Source organism: Abramis brama, assembly GCF_963993115.1.
Source record: "Abramis brama genome assembly, chromosome: 8".
Taxonomy (NCBI): Eukaryota; Metazoa; Chordata; class Actinopteri; order Cypriniformes; family Leuciscidae; genus Abramis; species Abramis brama.
Genome location: NC_139970.1, coordinates 11,015,248 through 11,037,653, shown reverse-complemented (window position 1 = coordinate 11,037,653; position 22,406 = coordinate 11,015,248). Strand labels below are relative to the sequence as shown.

The following is a 22,406-nucleotide window of genomic DNA, read 5'->3' as shown; positions in this document are numbered from 1 at the left end:
GTCGTGCGCATGTTTGCTGCCTGAATGAGCACTGCTGTTCCAGACTGCTGAACATCCGCAGTGATTTCTGGAAACCGCAGAGCTCCTAAAACACCTTTATTCCCTGATTCAGTCGACCTGTTCGCCTTCTGAAGTGATTCATCCGACTGAAGACATACGCACCTCCTACATCAGAGTCCTCTTCAACGACGCGGACTGTTCATCTGTGATCGAGAGGATATCTAAACAAACACTTTTACATCTAGAGCCTCATTCATGAGTCATAAACGCACAATGGAAAATTACAGTAATATTTACTGCTGTGCGCAATGAGGCTGAAGAGGAGTAAGGAATAATAAATCAAACAGAAGTGTATGATAAATGTTATGAAGGGCTGGTGTTATTCACACGGCTAGAGGGAATTTACACGTGTGACGTGTAAGATGTGACGAACACAATATTAACATTTCACCAGTGACGATTTTCTATCACAGTGGGGATTTTCCACTGACATACACAGAGTTAAATCTGTCCTGTCCAGTGTGTTCCACTAATGTCAGACTGGTTTTGTTTGATGTAATGAGCCCTGTGGCTCTCCATGCAGCAGTTACACCAGAAAACACACACACCTCATTATGCGCACAGAATCTCAGACCACCAAGTAATTTTATGCACTATTACACGTCATACATCTAGTTAGTAGATCCCTGAAAAAAAAAAATAAAAAATCTAATCTAGAACTGTCTTCATACATAAAAAAAACAAAACACCAGATGATATAAAGACATTAAAGGTACAATATGTAAGATTTTTACACTAAAATATTAAAAAACCACTAGAACAATGTTATATATTTTGTTGACTTGTGTACTTATATTAGGGCTGTGCAACGATTAATCGCATCCAGAATAAAAGTTTGTGTTTACATAATATATGTGTGTGTACTGTGTATAATTATTTTGTATATATAAATACGCACACATGCATGTATATATTTGAGAAATATTTGCATGTATATACTGTATATTTATATTATATATAAATATGAATATTTTATATATAAACAACACATTTTCCTTAAATATATTCATGCATTTGTGTGTATTTTTATATACAAAATAATCATACACAGTACACACACATATATTATGTAAACACAATATTTTATTAATCGTTGCACAGCCCTAATATCCTAAATGTTTCCGACAAGGTTTTAAATCCAGAGAGATCTGCCATTTTAAGCAATGACACGGCCCGTGTCTCGTTCCATCATTAGGCGACAGTACGTCTTTGTTATTGTTTTGAATAAGCGATCTCTAGGGTGAAACTTACATGCTGTGCCTTAAAGATTTTTTTTTTTTTTTTTTTTATAAAAAAAATAAAACATTTTTTTTGTAATCAACACAGATGCCAGTTTGTGCATCTAAAGCAGTATTATTAAATTTAACTTAAGTGTCCATATACAGTAGTGGTGATTCATGATGTCCAACCTTGAAAAATGTACATCTTCACCCTTTATTCAAATAGTATTAATAAATGTGTTAAAGATCTTGCCTTGGAGTCTATTTTTTATCTGTGATACCGCAATGAAACATGGAACATTTTTGGTCAGGCTCTCATACAAAGAAATTATGAACACATGCAAAAAAAAAAAAAAAAGAGTGAACCAATGAAATATTATTAAACTGATTATGTTGTTGTCAGCGTATGCTTTTTTCCTGTGAGCTTTTTGTTTTACTATGCTTTTTTTTTTTTTTTTTTTTGCATAGTAAAATAAAACCTGCTGTAGTTTTCCAAATCATTTTGTCAGATAAATATCTGAACCAAGGTTAGTGTTTTTTTCCCCTTCATATTTTAAATATTTAAAAAAATCTAAATTATTTTTTCACTATTTGATGGTTTAATCGAGCTTGTAGGGCCATAAAAAACAAATACCCCCTGTGGACATGAATTTTAACCACTACTGTACCTTTTGAGGCCAAAGTTGATGAACTGGGTCACAGAGGTGTGTTGTTTCTTTTTTTAACCATGTGATAATCTTTTAACAGGCCTAATAGAGAATAGAGAATGACTGCCAAGGTACACAACCGCAAGTAACCGTCAAATAAACCAATCAGCTCTCAGCAGAGATTCCTCACCAGTGCTCTGCCTCGTCTTATTATCCGTTAAACAGAGGCAGTGTCTCTCTCTCTTCACTGTGACCTTTCCACTGCCAAACAAAAACAAAGCAGCTGATTGGTTAATCCAAATATTCTCAGCCAATCTGTGATGGTTCCACTGCCAAACAAAAACAAAGCAGCTGATTGGTTAATCCAAATATTCTCAGCCAATCAGAATGGACTGCAATGGCTTTGTCTGCCCTGGCTGAGTAAACATGTAACAAGAACTCAGAGCATCAAGGTTTATTAAAGTAGACATTTCCCATTTTCATCTTTTGCATTTAATGAAGCTAAACTGCACAACAAATTGGACTTCACAATGTCAAAAGAACAAGGGCTTTTTCACACCTGGCTCATTTAGAGCATTTGTTTCAGAATCTAGCATTTTCCCTCTTAGTTTGGTTTGTTTAAGCATACATTAACAGGGCAATCACTCTCGGATCCGCAAAAAAAAAAGAAAAAAAAAAAGGTCTGAGATCACCTGACCGGGGAGGAATCAGCCCGCTTGAAAACAAATTCTGGATTGGTTTGCTTGTGCTGGGAAAGCAATCCGACCCAACCGAGCAGCGACCCAGGCTGTGTCATAATGTTATATAAAAACAGCAGTGTCTGATTCTGTGGGTGAGCACATTATCGCAGCTGAAAACCAAAGAGTGTGTGTCTCTAATGTTGTCTAACTGCTCTTCACCGAAACAGGTGCAATACAAGAATGTCTTGATTCCCATTCTAACTGGTAAATATTATATATGTAGCTGAATGTAGCCACCATATAAGTGTGTGTAATGGCTACTACAGATAAAGCCACAATGAGGAACAAAAACCGGTGTCCTCTGACCAATGAGAGGACAGTTCATTCAACTTGTATGTTCAAAAACACTGATTTATTCATGAATTAAACAGTGTTGACATCATTTTAACTTTGAGTGACACTTTACAAGGCTCAACCGACTAGCAATGCATCGCCAGTGTAACGCTGAAGCTAACGCTTCACTTTATAGAGACCAATGGCACTGATTCAATGCATTGACCAGCGCTGACGCCATTCATGGGAAATATCCTTAAACATTGAAATGATACTAAAAAGATATAGCTTTCCTCTTCGGACATGGCGAAATTCTTTTTAATTTCAAGAATATATGACTTAACCTGAAGAAGGACTGACGCAGGTAATCGATCTTTCTCTCACTCACAGTCTTGTTTAGTGAAAATCTATAGATCCTCTGTACAAATCACAATGGTAGAATCTTAAGTAAAAAGAGAGCCATTTGGCGGAAACAAATTACATTCTTCACTCGTGTTATCATTACTAACTTATTTAACATTATTTAACATATCAAAAAACTGCCAGGTGTTGTTGCCAGAAATTTACCATAAAAAAAATGGTAGCAACATTTTAGGTTTTACAGATTTAAGTTTAGGGCTGCAACAACTAATCGATAAAATCAATAATAATCGATTATGAAAATCGTTGTCAACGAATGTCATTGTCGATTAGTTGGTCTGCTCAAGCATTTTACATTAAATGCAGCAAATAAGATTGTAACCAGCAAGTTATGCAAAGCTGAGCTTGTGTGGCATGGAAGTACCACAGTGATGCACGAACACGTTGGGGTCACGGATGAAGGTGAAACATCAGCACGCTAAGCAAGAACTGTATATCCTCATTATATGAAGATGTGAAAATGGTATAGTCTAGTTTAATTCAGTGCTACCGTGTAAACAGCTTTGTTTACTAACTTCGGGACAGTCAACTAGTTTTTTTTTTTTTTTATCTCGAGCGTCAGGTTGCGCAATCAGTTCGCTCGCAACATAAGTGATGGATTAAAATAGCGCTACCGCAGAAATAGGTTAAATTAAATGGTGTTTACAAAGTGAAGCACTAAATATAAAGGCAGTTAATAACAGCAGCAGTAAAAGATTGTTTTTAAGTCACTGTAGTCAGTGGTTTTCAGCGAATGCTTGTGCACTAATGCATAATTTTTCCTGTCCTTTTAATCAAGCCTGTTAGCTTGCTGCATACCTCCATTCCACCGTCTTTTTATAGCATTTGTCTACTATTAAGTTTTAATTGTTTTTCAAACGCGATCTACTGCGGCTCTACTACGTTCACATGCTTGTTTTCAGTCTTTATTTATTAGTCTATATTTAATTTATCAATGTATCCTTATAATTCATTTAATTTTAAATAAAATTTAAATTAATTATATATTTCACAAAATTAATGGAGAGGAAGTACCAGGAGGCATTCCAAAAAATTAAGAGTGCTATAAACACCACCAACAGCAGAATGGCTTTAACTACTGATATATAAGTGTTGCCACTATGTCAAAATTAAAGATTATATTAGTAAAACTCAATGTGTGGCTTTTGCACTTTTTAAAGTACACTTTTACACATAAATACCCTGATTTAGGGTTTTATTTAGTTATAACAAACAAAAAAAACAAATGTAATTTTTTAAAAAACTTTTTATCCGATTCATCGATTAATCGAAAAAATAATCGTCCGATTAATCGATTATCAAAATAATCGTTAGTTGCAGCCCTATTTAAGTTAAATTTATAGTATAATACTGTATTTCATTAACTGATATAATGTTAATTTAACAACCTATTGAAATACTAATATCGGGTCCTTCCTTTTGGTCTAGCTCAGTTGTACTAATTTGCTTTGCCCTGTTCGGGCTTTAAAGGCATACGTGGACCGCTCTGGCCAGTGGCGCAAGTCGTCTCAGTTGTTTGTATGCTTTGGGGCTCGCCGCCTCTAAGCACAGGATCTCTCACTGGGTGAGAGACGCAATTTCCCTGGCTTATGAGGTGCGGAAGCTTCCTTCACCTCTGGGCGTTAAAGCTCACTCTACTAGGAGTATCGAGTTCCTTTAGAGGATATTTGTGTGGCGGCAGGTTGGTCCTCTCCACACACTTTTATTAGGTTTTATAACTTGGAATTAGATGCGGCCCCTGGTTCCCGGGTTCTTTCTGCATGAACTGGCCAATGAATTGACATGATACGGGTTCAGACAATTGGCGCCGCCCTGAGGGCGTTCCCATTGCGCCATCGTTACGCAGCGTCTCGTTCCCTATTCAGAGAACATGGGTTACGCGACACGTTTTGAACCTTTGTCATACACTGACAAACACAGTGGTGAATCAAAGCTCATCACAAGCTGCTTTTCCACAAGCTAAGAAGGACAATATAATATATAAGGTGCATATTGTCATTAACACAAACACTAAACACCATCAAGGTAACATACATGAAATGTTATTCATATAATGAATATTTATATAATATTTATATAATTATATATTAATGTTATTTATATAAATTTTTTTTATAAATATTAATTTAACAACATTAGATGTAACATCAAATTCTAATGTACATAACTGAGTAGAAAAAAAACTAAGAAAAACTACAAAACTACATCAAATGTGAAGTGTCACGCAGAGAATTCTGGGAATGTCAATTTTCGTTTTTTCACTGTAAATTACACAATGACTTATTCTTTTTCACTTCCAAAAACTATATATTTAACTGTATTTTACGGTAAAATTAAATGTACTGTTATTCATCGTATATAGTTCGGAAACTTTCTTTTAACCAAGTAACAGTCTTTTACCGTAATCTTCTACAGTGTACTTGTACTCGTTTAAACTACAGTTGCATGCATCTTTCAACCCCTTCACATAAGCACTAGTCAACATGGCCGTCTCGTTGTTGTGTCTTCAGTAGTTTGTTGTTGTTGTTCTGCCTCATCTCTTTCATTTGTGGAATAACAACTGGGGCAAGTGTCGCCACCAAACTACTGCAAAAAAAGTTCAATGCGTATATACGAGCTGAGCGCACACTGCGTGCAGTTAGAAAAACCTGTCAGCTTGTGTGTGTATGTGTGCACTACGCCGATGATTAAATTTGTCACACATTGGCACTGGTACATTGGCGTAAAAACTTCGGCTTGCTTTGTGATGAAGAGTCAGATGGAAAAGAGGGATAAAACATGTATGGAATGACTGCTTCAAAACACAGCGGTTAAAATTCAGCCTAAACCTCTAAAACCGATAACAGACGAGACTTGCAAAGACAGCAAAGGATAGAAAAATTGCTTAGTATGAAAGTGCATCCAACAGAATAACCCCATCTTACATAAGTGTCCATGAAACACACTCTTAATGTCCTCAAGCAACCAAGACACAGCGTCTCTCTTGCCTGAACTGCCACAGGCCACCATGAGGAACCAGGCCATCAGCTGATATGGAGATACTTTGATAACGGTTTCAGCTTATCATTATTCTGTTATGAACAACAAGACTTGTGGGTAAAAATAGGATTCAGTAAAGATCCAAACAGATGAACTGAGCTGACGTATTACCAAAGACAGTGTTTGCTTTGACCACAAGAGGATCTCAGTGTGTGTCACTGTAACACACCACTGATACTAGATCTGCTGAAGATATGTGTCTCTTTCCTTACACTGAACAGACAGAGCCACAAAACACACTGCGCAGAAAACAAGGCATATCTGTCCCACACAGACCTGAGATCAACAGAACATCACATTTCAGATTCATATACAAATACAGTCATCATAATATTTATGAGCCTTTTCCAGCCATTGTTTGTGAACAGATTGAGCCTCAGCGAGGAGTAATTACTGCACGTTTAAATCAGCACTGATTATCTGATTACATGCATGAATTAATGTGGAGATAAATTGACTGTGTGCATCTGTCAGCTGCTCATTAACTCAACATCAATCACATCTGTACAGCAGGACAATTCACACACACACCTGCTGAGAGTCTGGCATTTCGGAAAAGTAGCCCAAACTATCCTTTAAGTACAGATTTATTTTTATTACTTCACTTTGCTTTTGGCCATTCTGTCGTTATGTGGACAGAAGGACTTGTCTCGTCACCATGACAGCCGTTCTTTCAAGTACACAGCAAACACTCTTCAAGATGTTGATGATTACAAATATTAAAAGTAACACAAGGTAAATATTCTCTACATATTAACTAACAGCGTCGCATACAGAATCACAGGCTTGTTTCCTTTTATTTTCCTAAAAAGGAAATATTTCAGGATCATAGATTCACAGACAAGCAACAAAAAAGTGATGCTATTAACCTAGTTTTTATTTATTTATTTTATGGCAAAATTTATTCAGATGGCTAATTTTTCATCAGAACTTGTCAAAACTAAAAAAATAGATTCACCAATTAACCCAGAAGTGTCTTACAGATAGGGATGGGAACCGAGAACCGGTTCTTCTTCAGAACCGGTGCCCAGTGAATCGATTCCTTGGAACCGTTAGCATGCCTGCTTAACGATTCCGCTTATCGGTTCCGCTCGTTCAAATGTGACACGACATCACACACGTGCTGCGTTGTTTTGGTTCAGAACGTAGCAAACACTATGAGCAAACATGGCATCGAGGCAGAAGCGCTCTGACCGCGTCCTAACTACATGCGACGCGATAAAAAGTATCACGCGATAAAACACGCGATACACTTTTTACACGCGATAAAAAGTATCATTTTCCATGTTAATCAAAGTTTAACCAGCCGCGACACGCGACGATTCTATTTGAAACGGATCCTAATTTACTGCGACGTCGCGCTGGAACAACAATCTCAAAGTGTGGCAATGATAATATCAGGTACTATTTTTGTGCTTTATTTAACGTTAAAAGCGTGTATAATGTGACTGAATATCATTTAGTGCTCCCAGCTTTGTAGCTGTAAAAACAACAATGGATAAGTCACATCAAATCTTGAAATTAAACAAATGGAAACAAAAACGTTCAAAATGTGAAGAAAACCCGTGTATTATTTGACAAAGATTGTTTTAGTAACTCAATAGCCTAATCCAAATGAGCACTGTTAATATTCCAAAAGACACAAGCTCTTCCTAAACTGTTTTCAGTCTGTGTTTTTAGTTTTTATGGCACATAAATGGCAGTTTGTTTGTTTTTTTGTCCGGACCAATGAATGTGAAAATTGTCAATTTCCTAATCCTAAGGCACTCTTCTTGATAATCTTTCAAGGCACACAGGTTGAGAAACACTGCCCTAGGCTATAGGTCCCTGGACTTTACTTTGAGAAGTAGCTCACCTACTTTTAGGTTTGTTCTGAGGTTGCTACACATAATTTGTGTATACTCTGTGCTGTGTCTTCTGATCAGATATTAAAGCGAGTTAATACAAACAAATTTGTACTTATTCCCTCACCCAATAAGAATCGATAAGAGAATCGATAAGGAATCGGATCGATAAGCAATATCGATAATGGAATCGGAATCGTTAAATTCTTATCAATTCCCATCCCTACTTACAGATAACTGATACAGTGTAACAGATATTTAATTTAGTTTAGTTTATTTAGTCAGCAACTTTTCACTTTTAACTCTTTCTCCGCCATTGACAGAACTTTCAGGCTTTTCGTGTTCTCACTGTTATACTGTTTGTTGTTAAAACGTTTGTTGTTGTTTAAAAGGAGATGTTTCTTTTGATATATTGGGGGCCATGAAATTTTGTGAAAATTATCAAAAATGCTGGCAACTTTTTTCAAACCGTTGGTGGAGAAAGAGTTAATAAATAATCAGAGTTAATAAATATTGTCTCTTCTGCTCACAAAGGCTGCATTTATTTGATGAAAAATTCAGTAAAAACAGTGATATTGTGAAATATTATTACAATTTAAAAGAACTATTTTCTATTTTAATATATTTTAAAATATAATTTATTACTGTGATGGCAAAAACGATGATTGTGCTGCTTAATATTTTTGTGGAAACCGTGATCCTTTTTTCGGGATTCTTTAAAGAATAGAAAAAACCCCAGCATTTTTAAAAAAAAGAAATCTTTTGTAACATTATAAATGTGCTTACTGTCACTTTCGAATGATCAATTTAATGCATCCTTGCTAAATAAATGTTTTAATTTCTTTCAAGAAAAAAAATCGTCCGGCCCTCAAACTTTTCAACAGTAAAAGTTGAAATAGGCCTTGAGCATATATAAAATCTAAAATATAATATTGCCCACTTAGATTAGCTTAAATGTAGTTAACTACTATTGATTAATCATATGTAGTGTAGATGAATGTTATATAAAACAGGGAGATTATCTTGACTATAGTTGGACTAATAGTAAAATACTGTATTGATGCTGTCCTTCAGCATAATAAAATATAGCTCAAGTTTAGTATAAAAAAAAACAATCAAGTCAAAAAGAGCAGAGCACAAACACAACATGTTTCTACAAGATATGCTTTTTTCACTGATCTGGACTTTTATATGGAATATATAATGTGATATATGGTATGTACTAGGGCTGTGCAATGATTAATTGCGATTAATTGCATCCAAAATAAAAGTTGGTTTTTACATAATGTATATGTGTGTGTCCTGTATATAATTATTTTGTATATATAAATACACACACATGCATGTATATTTTTGAAAAATATTTGCATTTTTATACTGTATATATATATAATTTATATTACATATAAATATAAATATTTTAATTTTTATTAAATACATACATGCATATATGTGTATTTATATATACAAAATAATTACACACAGTACACACACATATACATTATGTAAACACAAACTTTTATTTTGGATGCGATTAATCGCGATTAATCATTGCACCCACCTAGAATGTCCTTTTTTTGTGTGTAAATTGTATTGTCGTATTTTTTTTATTTTATGTAACTTTACATAACATCCTCCTGGCCAGGGACTGCAGATGCGAATGACCTTTACAGCCAACTCTGGTAAAAACACAAAACAAACCTAAACATTCGGACAAATACAAGTAAACTAAGAATTAGATGCGGAGGCAGTGTGGTGCACAAGACCAGGGCGGCACTGAGGGATCATGTATTCCACCCAGAATTCATATTCATAAATATGGTTGAGACTTGAGGTCATCTGTGGGCAAAACTCATGAAATCTCATCACAGCTGACTGTGGTCTGTAGCAGACAAACACACAGAGGCATGCTGGGTAATTGCAATCTCACCCTCTCCTCCAGCTCGTCTCCGGGTGTCTCTTTCCCGTCGGGAATGTCTCTGCAGACGGGCAGCGCTTTCTTCAGCGCCGGCTCGCGGTTCAGGGTGGTGTAGCCCACGTGCTCGTAGATGGGGTTGATGGTCATCTTAGATATGTACTCGGCTGCTTTGGTCTCGATGTACAGCGTGATCAGACCGTCCGTCACCAGGTCGTGGATCGACTCGAAGCGTTTCTCCCCCACAAAATGCTTCCCATCGTAAAAGAGACGGAAGTTTCGGGTCTGATTCCCAAAGCTGAAAGGGAGAAAGAGGAAATGAGTGTGTGTTGGACTCGAGTGCTGTAACACACAGCTGTGAGAAGATCCAGAGAGAAATGATGAATGCACATGGACACACACACACACACACACACACACACATACTGAACATCCATGGTTGTATCAGCTTCCTGTACTTGTAGTAATGAGGGCAAAGAGCTCATATGTTGATCAATACAAAGACCGGATACTCTTCTTCCTTACACACACACACACACACACACACACAGTATAAGAGACTGGAATAAACTAACCTTTTGGGTTTACAGCGACGCGCACACACATCTCAGACACATTCATGCATTGATACATACTGTACGATAATCAGACAACAAAATCAACATTAACGTTGTCTTAGAAAACTAATAATATTTGTATTTTCCTATTAGTTTAAATATTTGTATCAAACAGTATCTGAAAACTGCAGGTTGACAATCTATTGATTAACATGATCAGAGATGGTAATGCTGTTATGAGCCACTGGAAATGACAGGACAGCTAAGGTTTTATAATGCCTGAGCTTCCTGTTTGAGTTCCCCCAGAGACACACACACACACACACACACACACACACACACCCAAAATCAGATGCACACAGCCGGATCTGGAAACACTTACATATACGCACAACAAGGAGTTCATATCAGAAACACACACAGTTAGAGGTTTGTATGGCTTCTTGACTCACGCATGGAAACAGACGCACCACACACACATAGATACACACACAAACATATGCACAAAGGCTAATGTCATTAAAGCCTGGTGGCAACAGAGCTGTTTGATGTTAAAGCTTTTGCGCACAGGACACAACAGACACAACAGATGCTTTCTCTGAGGAATCACATGCCTGAGGAAGAGCGCATGAGAGAGAGAGAGAGAGAGAGAGAGAGAGAGAGTGTGTGTGTGTGTGTGTTTGGACTGGAAAGCAGCCGCGTGCAGCGTGTAGCAGTGTGTGTCCGTCTGCTCAAGTGAGCAGATTAAAGGGATTATCTCTAGACTTTTGTGTCTAGCGCAGCACGCATGCACACACACACAATTTTTTCACTATATTTGAGGAGGACATTGCAAAGACTTCCACTGATTTAATATCAGGTTAATGGCTTAACCCCAAGACCTACCCATTACAGAAACGTGCAAAACACTAGATTATTATTATTTTTTTTTTTTTTTATAAGCCTTTTTAACTAATCAGGACTAGTAATAGTATGTCCTCACTCATCAGGGTTGTCATGATATTTCACTATATAAGTGAGGACATTTGGCCCACACAAGTATTGCCAAACCTGTACACAAACACACACACACTTACACACTCTCAACAACAGCAAAAGTCCTCTAACATTTTTACAGTAAAATTCTCACTAACATTTACATAACCTATACTAGGGCTGCAACTAACGATTATTTTGATAATCGATTAATCTGTTGATTTTTTTATTTTTATTAATCAATTAATCGGATAAAAATCGAAACATTACTAAAAAAATTGTCCTTAGAACTGGGTTATTTACTACTGTAAAGCGATGTTACTGGCTGATGGTTTCCAAGCACAGCGCCCAGACGTGACTCATCGATAATCAAATTCATTGTCAATTATTTTCATTATCGATAATAATCGATTTTATCGATTAGTTGTTGAAACCCTAACCTATACCAATCAAAAATGTGATTTTGTAATGTTTTTGAAAGAAGTCTCTTCTGCTCACCAAGGCTGCATTTATTTGATCATAAATACTAACTGTAATATTGTGAAATATTATTACAATATAAAATGTATATTGTTTTCTATGTGAATATATAGTAAAATGCATGTATTCCTGTGATCAAAGCTGAATTTTCAGCATCATTACTCCAGTCTTCAGTGTCACATGATCCTTCAGAAATCATTCTGATATGATGATGAATCTTATCAATGTTGAAAACAGTTGTGCTGCTTCATATTTCTGTGGAAACTGTGATACTTTTTTTCAGTTTTCTGCTGCTCTACATCCAAACAAATCTGCGTGTGTGTGTTCTGTAAATAGCTAATACACATTAAGACTGATGATTTAACTACAATGATCACACATCAGCCAGAGCTAAAATAAGACAAACACACATGGGCCAAGACTGGGCCAAGACACGGGAGCTAGACTGGAGAAAGAGTGAAGATCTAGGTTCGAGACGGATGGGTCAAAGGTCAAAGGTCAAAGTTGAAGGTTGGCGTACCGCAGAGCTAAAGTGTATGTGCCCGGCTGTCTCTGGCTCTCTCGGATCAGATAACTTCCTTCGGCCACACTGAGCAGTTGGTCAGCTTCCTCTCTGGAGATCATCCCATGATACCTTCACAGCAAACCAGACAGAATATTAATAAAATAGCACATTAGAGCTCAAGCCAAATTTGCTTTTAAATAGGAAAATACACTAATGTTCAAAAGCTTTATGAATTCATGTTTTATTTAACAAGGATACATTAAATTGATAATAAGTGACAGTAATTTATTTTCAAATAAATGCTGTTCTATTGAACTCTCTCAGCTATCTCTCTTTCAACAATCAATCTCTCCTCCCTCATCATGAGTAAACACGCCCCTACTGCTGATTGGCTCACTGTCTCCTCCCTCATCATGAGTGGACACGCCCCTACTGCTGATTGGCTCACTGTCTCCTCCCTCATCATGAGTGGACACGCCCCTACTGCTGATTGGCTCACTGTCTCCTCCCTCATCATGAGTAAACACGCCCCTACTGCTGATTGGCTCACTGTCTCCTCCCTCATCATGAGTGGACACGCCCCTACTGCTGATTGGCTCACTGTCTCCTCCCCCATCATGAGTGGACACGCCCCTACTGCTGATTGGCTCACTCTCTCCCTCATCATGAGTGGACACGCCCCTACTGCTAATTGGCTCACTCTCTCCCCCCTCATCATGAGTGGACACGCCCCCTACTGCTAACTGGCTCACTCTCTCCCTCATCATGAGTGGACACGCCCCTACTGCTAATTGGCTCACTCTCTCCCTCATCATGAGTGGACACGCCCCTACTGCTAATTGGCTCACTCTCTCCCTCATCATGAGCAGACACGCCCCTACTGCTAATTTGCTCACTCTCTCCTCCCTCATCATGAGTGGACACGCCCCCAACTGCTGATTGGCTCACTCTCTCTCCTTCCCCATCATGAGTGGACACGCCCCTACTGGTGATTGGCTCAATCTCTCTCCTCCCCATCACGAGGGAACACGCCCCCCAGTTTTGACTGGCTCAATCTCTCCTTCCTCATCATGAGTGGACACGCCCCCTACTGCTGATTGGCTCACTCTCTCTCCTCCCCCATTAGGAGTGGACACGCCCCTACTGGTGATTGGCTCAATCTCTCTCCTCGCCATCACGAGGGAACACGCCCCCCAGTTCTGACTGGCTCAATCTCTCCTTCCTCATCATGAGTGGACACGCCCCCTACTGCTGATTGGCTCACTCTCTCTCCTCCCCCATCAGGAGTGGACACGCCCCCCAGTCCTAATGGGCTACAAGAGTGTTGTGCTGCTCGTTCGGATCCGCTGTCAACATCGTTTCTCAGAAATCGCTCACTGTACCTTTAAATAGGATATCGATAGCATATACATTCAAGTATGCAACTGTGGATTCATGTACAGTAGAATCCAAACTGGTTCAGTAATGCATATAATGAAACTCACTCTCTTCCATAGTATTTGGGCCGATTCTCCACCTGCAAAGTCAAGAGAGATATCATTACTAAAATTTATCAATTTTATTCAAATACTTCACTATTACTCAGGAACACACAGTCTTAAGTATTATAAGAGAGTTTATCAAGAGATTTCCATCATTTGAAACTTCGTGGTATATAGGGAAGAAGTGTGCATAGACAGGGGCATCTCGCTCCACTACTGGGGTAAGTTGACCCCCGTCCAGGGGCAAAAGCCCTCTAGGGTAAACTAATCTCAGCCGCTTTCGCAGAATATGTAAAATACAGCTGATATCATTTTTAATAATTTATGTCTATGGAAAAGGTGCCATGAATTTAAAATACGAAACCCAATATTCTATGTAAATTTATGCATTGTGACTATTTAATTGAATCATTCACAGGAAACTCAAATAAAGAAACTGCAGTCAAAACTTCATCTTATTCTATGAATTATATATAGGCCTTTATTTGTATTTAATGGGATGTCATAATAGCAATTCTGCTCAGATGGCCTGTGGGTTAATTATGAGGTCTCTGAAATGTGTGTATAATTCAAGGAACAATTTATAACATTTATGAAAACACCAGCAACATCATGCCAATGAAGACCTTCTGTCCCTGATGTTGACAGGGTCATTTTAGTTACTCCACGGGTCTCTGAATTACTGTCAACCAGCAATCCCTCATTACCAAACACACATCATTTTAATATCCCACATAAAAAGCATACAAAAATATTTGACAGAACTGGCCAGTATTTCAGACAGCCATGTACTGTAAGAAATGCTGCTAATCTGGATTTTATTCAGATTCATAGTAATGAAGAAATGCATATTTAAGGTTTATTTATTTTTAATCAGTATATGTTCTTTCAAATATATGCATTTTTATTCTTATTACTTTGAAATATATCAGGAGATTCAGGACACACGGCTTTACTCATGATCGTAATTTTAATGGAAAAAGACTGTAAATACGCTACATTGGTTAACAGTAAATGGGACATTTCATGCAGTAGAACTGAATGTACAGCTAAAAAAAAAAAAAAAAAAGTTATCTTATTTACAGAGCAAAAATGTAAATTGACATTCCTATAATGCTTTTTCATTGATTTCTTTGTTTTTTCTTATTATACATCAGGGTTTTATGTTACATCTTATGTTGTTAAACATGTTTACTGCAGTATTTTAGTGTCATGTGTGTTTTCTACAAATGTTCGTTGGTGACATTTAACCCTTGATCCAACAACGGCATCTATAATCAGCCAAAACACAAATAAATGAGCACAACACCCTCCTTACTGATGAACCTCGAGAGAATCGAATTCACAAAGCATCCTCCCCCTTCCCCCACTCTCTCTCTCTCTCTCTCTCTGTTTCTCCTATAAAAACTATTTATACTAAATAGTTTTTCTTATGTCATTGTTAAAAGTTCATATATATATATATATATATATATATATATATATATATATGAACTTTTAACAATGACATAAGAAAAACAAAAGGTGCTACACAACGCGAAAGTCAGATTACAAGAAAACATGAACACCAGTTCAGCTTTAAAATGTAATGAAAATCAACAGGCAGACAATCAGAAGTGTCAGTCGGTGAATGACTGAACGTTTCTGGTAAATGGGATGTGGGATGGAATAACATCGTTTCCTGATGAGAATAAAGGCAGAAGTGTTTTGTAAAGCAGGGTTGTGTGTTTATGTGTGTGTGAAGCGGGTTGTAGGTGAGATGACCGACAGGGTAATAAAACCAGCTAATGATGGGAATCAGCAACAATATAGAGCTAATCAATCACTGGAAGCCAGTTTAACAGTTAAAGGGCCTGTGTGTGTGTGTGTGTGTGTGTGTGTGTGTGTGTGCGTGAGTGTGTATGTGCGTGTGTCTGTGCGTGTGTGCGTGCGTGAGTGTGTATGTGCGTGCGTGTGTGTGTGTGTGCGTGCGTGCGTGTGTCTGTGTGTGTGTGTGTGTGTGTGTGTGTGTGTGTGTGTGTGTATGTGCGTGCGTGCGTGTGTCTGTATGTGTGTGTGCGTGTGTGTGTGTGTGTGTGCGTGTGTGTGTGTGTGTGTGTGTGTGTGTGCGTGTGTGTGTAGACTGCTGAGTGTGCAGTATTTACTGCATGAAGAATGGGAGCGTCTGATTTCTGTCTGGGTTTCTCTATCAGCATCTTTAAACACTAATATCAGCAATGACCAGGTGACAATGGAAAAATGAGCCAATTGTTTCATTTCTCACCTCATTTATAATGTTAATTTCATTCCATTTGTGTCTTTCCCATTTTAGAAATCAAGAAAAACAGCTCATCAAAATTGGCCTCATTTGCTTGAATACATTTCCCTGCTCTTAATGTGCACAATTCATCAGTTCACTTTATACTAAATAGATTTTTATTTTGGTTTTTTGGATTATGAAAAGTGGTATGATTTCAGCCAGAATCAAACATGTACAAACATGTTTAGTCCCGCAGCTAATGCTACACCAAACATTTAGCATTTAACATGCATGAATCACCACTGACAGCCCAATCTGAGCCAGATGTTGACATGCTGAACCGCTCAAACATCAGTGACAGGCAGTGTGTCAAAGCCCTAAAACAGCATAAGGAAAACCATGTTTGCATGCACATGAAATTTGCTTCTTTTTGCTAAATCGCTGGAATAAAGCACTTTTTTCTTCAGATGTCAGTCAACAAACGCCTCACTGATGTGATGACTGCACATAAAGCTGAAGTAGAACTAGAAGAAAGGGCTTTATCAATGAGAAATAACACACGTTAGCTTTAAAACACAGGTTTTTCACAAGTATTTCTGTGCAAAAGTTCCAAACGGACCAAAATCATGCACCATAAACGCCTGAACCGTAAGAGAGAATCACACAAGACTCACACAGGGAACGAATGTCTGGTTCTCCCGTCACACATGAACACGCGTTCTCGATAACTCTTTGATTTGGCGAGTGCTGTGAGAGACGAGCGGACAGACGGGTCGTAATGAACAGAAATCTCTGCAGGAACACACACCAGCACTGAGAGACACACACTGAGCTCCTGAAGCACAACACTAATCATTCACACAGATCTACAACACAGCTGAGGTCATCCTCACACGGACAGAGCTAAAACACACACTCACTTTCCTCACAACATGCATTCAAAATCAATGGACTGGACTATGTTGAGGTCACAAATTATAACATACAGTATAAATCGTTCTCAGAATTCCTTATTGTTTAGGACAATTGAGGATTAAAAGATCTCTCATATCTAGACTAGCATACTGATTACCGTATGAATTAGACAACTCGATAATAATATGGTCACTGATTAATCGTGATAAATCTATGAAGCTTCAATCAGGATTGAGCTGAATCTTACTGCAATACATAATTCAATTACAGCAGGAAAGGACAAACTGGCTCTGCAGTGCTAATGAAATCTGATAACGGAGTAAAAATCAAACCCTTAGTGGTTCAGACACACACAGAATGAATGAAAGCAACACGACCACAGCATCTGTGAGGAGGACGCCTCTTTTCTTTAACTCTTACATGGAGGGCAACCTGTGGTTCTGATTCAAGTGTCAATATTTTCTTCACAAATAAAGCGCCAGTGGTAAAACTGAAGCAAAACTGGATTCTTTTTTCTGATTTATTTCACTTTTTACATACACTCACCGGCAACTTTATTAGGTACACCTTACTAGTACTAGGACCTCTGTTCGTCTTCAGACCGGCATTAATTCTGCTTAATTCATGATATCTTCACGCAGTTGCACAGGATTCATGATGCGAATCTCCCGTTCCTCCACATCCCGAAGCTGCTCTGCTGGACTGAGATCTGGCGACTGGAGGCCGTTTGAGTTTAGTGACTCACTGTCATGATCAAGAGACCAGTTGGAGATGATTTGAGCTTTGTGACGTGTGTGTTATCCTGCTGGATCCATCAGAAGATGATACACTGTGGTCATGAAGGGATCAGCAACAAAACTCATGTAAACTGTGATGTTTAAATGATGCTCAGTTGACACGCTGCAAAGTGTGCCAAGAAAATATATAACACACCATTACAGCGCCAGCAGCCTGAACCACTGATTCAAGACAGGATGATCATGCTTTCATGTGTTTACACCAAAACCTGACCCGACCATCTGAATGTTGCAGCAGAAACTGAGACTCATCAGACCAGGCAATCTTCTATTGCCCAGTTTCGTAGAGCCCGTGTGAATTGAAGCCTCAGTTTCTGTTCTTATCTGACAGGAGAGTCACCGGTGTGTGTCTTCTGCTGTTGAAGCTCTTCTGCTTCAAGGTTTGGTGTGTTGTGTGTTCAGAGATGCTCTTCTGCTTCAGGGTTTGATGTGTTGTGTGTTTAGAGATGCTCTTCTGCCTCAAGGTTTGATGTGTTGTGTGTTCAGAGATGCTCTTCTGCTTCAAGGTTTGGTGTGTTGTGTGTTCAGAGATGCTCTTCTGCTTCAAGGTTTGGTGTGTTGTGTGTTCAGAGATGCTCTTCTGCCTCAAGGTTTGGTGTGTTGTGTGTTCAGAGATGCTCTTCTGCTTCAAGGTTTGGTGTGTTGTGTGTTCAGAGATGCTCTTCTGCTTCAAGGTTTGGTGTGTTGTGTGTTCAGAGATGCTCTTCTGCTTCAAGGTTTGATGTGTTGTGTGTTTAGAGATGCTCTTCTGCCTCAAGGTTTGATGTGTTGTGTGTTCAGAGATGCTCTTCTGCTTCAAGGTTTGGTGTGTTGTGTGTTCAGAGATGCTCTTCTGCTTCAAGGTTTGATGTGTTGTGTGTTCAGAGATGCTCTTCTGCTTCAAGGTTTGGTGTGTTGTGTGTTCAGAGATGATCTTCTGCCTCAAGGTTTGGTGTGTTGCGTGTTCAGAGATGCTCTTCTGCCTCAAGGTTTGGTGTGTTGTGTGTTCAGAGATGCTCTTCTGCTTCAAGGTTTGGTGTGTTGTGTGTTCAGAGATGCTCTTCTGCTTCAAGGTTTGGTGTGTTGTGTGTTCAGAGATGCTCTTCTGCCTCAAGGTTTGGTGTGTTGTGTGTTCAGAGATGCTCTTCTGCTTCAAGGTTTGGTGTGTTGTGTGTTCAGAGATGCTCTTCTGCTTCAAGGTTTGGGTTGTTGTGTGTTCAGAGATGCTCTTCTGCTTCAAGGTTTGGCGTGTTGTGTGTTCAGAGATGCTCTTCTGCTTCAAGGTTTGGTGTGTTGTGTGTTCAGAGATGCTCTTCTGCTTCAAGGTTTGGCGTGTTGTGTGTTCAGAGATGCTCTTCTGCTTCAAGGTTTGGCGTGTTGTGTGTTCAGAGATGATCTTCTGCCTCAAGGTTTGGTGTGTTGTGTGTTCAGAGATGCTCTTCTGCTTCAAGGTTTGGTGTGTTGTGTGTTTAGAGATGCTCTTCTGCTTCAAGGTTTGGTGTGTTGTGTGTTCAGAGATGCTCTTCTGCTTCAAGGTTTGGTGTGTTTTGTGTTTAGAGATGCTCTTCTGCTTCAAGGTTTAGTGTGTTGTGTGTTCAGAGATGCTCTTCTGCTTCAAGGTTTGGCGTGTTGTGTGTTCAGAGATGCTCTTCTGCTTCAAGGTTTGGCGTGTTGTGTGTTCAGAGATGCTCTTCTGCTTCAAGGTTTGGCGTGTTGTGTGTTCAGAGATGTTCTTCTGCTTCAAGGTTTGGTGTGTTGTGTGATCAGAGATGCTCTTCTGCTTCAGGGTTTGATGTGTTGTGTGTTCAGAGATGCTCTTCTGCTTCAAGGTTTGGTGTGTTGTGTGTTCAGAGATGCTCTTCTGCTTCAAGGTTTGGCGTGTTGTGTGTTCAGAGATGCTCTTCTGCTTCAAGGTTTGGTGTGTTGTGTGTTCAGAGATGCTCTTCTGCTTCAAGGTTTGGCGTGTTGTGTGTTCAGAGATGCTCTTCTGCCTCAAGGTTTGATGTGTTGTGTGTTTAGAGATGCTCTTCTGCCTCAAGGTTTGGCGTGTTGTGTGTTCAGAGATGATCTTCTGCCTCAAGGTTTGGTGTGTTGTGTGTTCAGAGATGCTCTTCTGCTTCAAGGTTTGATGTGTTGTGTGTTCAGAGATGCTCTTCTGCTTCAAGGTTTGGCGTGTTGTGTGTTCAGAGATGCTCTTCTGCTTCAAGGTTTGGTGTGTTGTGTGTTCAGAGATGCTCTTCTGCCTCAAGGTTTGATGTGTTGTGTGTTTAGAGATGCTCTTCTGCCTCAAGGTTTGGCGTGTTGTGTGTTCAGAGATGATCTTCTGCCTCAAGGTTTGGTGTGTTGTGTGTTTAGAGATGCTCTTCTGCTTCAAGGTTTGGTGTGTTGTGTGTTTAGAGATGCTCTTCTGCTTCAAGGTTTGGTGTGTTGTGTGTTCAGAGATGCTCTTCTGCTTCAAGGTTTGGTGTGTTGTGTGTTCAGAGATGATCTTCTGCCTCAAGGTTTGGTGTGTTGTGTGTTCAGAGATGCTCTTCTGCTTCAAGGTTTGGTGTGTTGTGTGTTTAGAGATGCTCTTCTGCTTCAAGGTTTGGTGTGTTGAGTGTTCAGAGATGCTCTTCTGCTTCAAGGTTTGGTGTGTTGTGTGTTCAGAGATGCTCTTCTGCTTCAAGGTTTGGTGTGTTTTGTGTTTAGAGATGCTCTTCTGCTTCAAGGTTTGGTGTGTTGTGTGTTCAGAGATGCTCTTCTGCTTCAAGGTTTGGTGTGTTGTGTGTTCAGAGATGCTCTTCTGCTTCAAGGTTTGGTGTGTTTTGTGTTTAGAGATGCTCTTCTGCTTCAAGGTTTAGTGTGTTGTGTGTTCAGAGATGCTCTTCTGCTTCAAGGTTTGGTGTGTTGTGTGTTCAGAGATGCTCTTCTGCCTCAAGGTTTGGTGTGTTGTGTGTTCAGAGATGCTCTTCTGCTTCAAGGTTTGGTGTGTTGTGTGATCAGAGATGCTCTTCTGCTTCAAGGTTTGATGTGTTGTGTGTTTAGAGATGCTCTTCTGCTTCAAGGTTTGGTGTGTTGTGTGATCAGAGATGCTCTTCTGCTTCAAGGTTTGGCGTGTTGTGTGTTCAGAGATGCTCTTCTGCCTCAAGGTTTGATGTGTTGTGTGTTTAGAGATGCTCTTCTGCCTCAAGGTTTGGCGTGTTGTGTGTTCAGAGATGATCTTCTGCCTCAAGGTTTGGTGTGTTGTGTGTTCAGAGATGCTCTTCTGCTTCAAGGTTTGATGTGTTGTGTGTTCAGAGATGCTCTTCTGCTTCAAGGTTTGGCGTGTTGTGTGTTCAGAGATGCTCTTCTGCTTCAAGGTTTGGTGTGTTGTGTGTTCAGAGATGCTCTTCTGCCTCAAGGTTTGATGTGTTGTGTGTTTAGAGATGCTCTTCTGCCTCAAGGTTTGGCGTGTTGTGTGTTCAGAGATGATCTTCTGCCTCAAGGTTTGGTGTGTTGTGTGTTTAGAGATGCTCTTCTGCTTCAAGGTTTGGTGTGTTGTGTGTTTAGAGATGCTCTTCTGCTTCAAGGTTTGGTGTGTTGTGTGTTCAGAGATGCTCTTCTGCTTCAAGGTTTGGTGTGTTGTGTGTTCAGAGATGATCTTCTGCCTCAAGGTTTGGTGTGTTGTGTGTTCAGAGATGCTCTTCTGCTTCAAGGTTTGGTGTGTTGTGTGTTTAGAGATGCTCTTCTGCTTCAAGGTTTGGTGTGTTGAGTGTTCAGAGATGCTCTTCTGCTTCAAGGTTTGGTGTGTTGTGTGTTCAGAGATGCTCTTCTGCTTCAAGGTTTGGTGTGTTTTGTGTTTAGAGATGCTCTTCTGCTTCAAGGTTTGGTGTGTTGTGTGTTCAGAGATGCTCTTCTGCTTCAAGGTTTGGTGTGTTGTGTGTTCAGAGATGCTCTTCTGCTTCAAGGTTTGGTGTGTTTTGTGTTTAGAGATGCTCTTCTGCTTCAAGGTTTAGTGTGTTGTGTGTTCAGAGATGCTCTTCTGCTTCAAGGTTTGGTGTGTTGTGTGTTCAGAGATGCTCTTCTGCCTCAAGGTTTGGTGTGTTGTGTGTTCAGAGATGCTCTTCTGCTTCAAGGTTTGGTGTGTTGTGTGTTCAGAGATGCTCTTCTGCCTCAAGGTTTGGTGTGTTGTGTGTTCAGAGATGCTCTTCTGCTTCAAGGTTTGATGTGTTGTGTGTTCAGAGATGCTCTTCTGCCTCAAGGTTTGGTGTGTTGCGTGTTCAGAGATGATCTTCTGCAGACCTCAGTTGTATCGAGTGCTTATTTGAGTTACTGTTGTCTTTCTATCAGCTGAACGAG

The 22,406-nt window shown here is 39.3% G+C and overlaps 1 protein-coding gene across 1 annotated transcript in view; it reads right to left on the bottom strand.

Annotated features, from left to right (window-relative positions):
* Window positions 1-22,406, bottom strand: part of chn1 (chimerin 1) — a 56,832-nt gene that overhangs the window by 24,394 nt on the left and 10,032 nt on the right. Inside the window, exons 4-6 of the mRNA XM_084121601.1 lie at window positions 14,160-14,191; window positions 12,691-12,804; window positions 10,174-10,456 (exon numbers count right to left, since the gene is read on the bottom strand). Coding sequence (XP_083977727.1) covers window positions 10,174-10,456; window positions 12,691-12,804; window positions 14,160-14,191 — 429 coding nt within the window. The remainder of the gene's footprint in view (window positions 1-10,173; window positions 10,457-12,690; window positions 12,805-14,159; window positions 14,192-22,406) is intronic.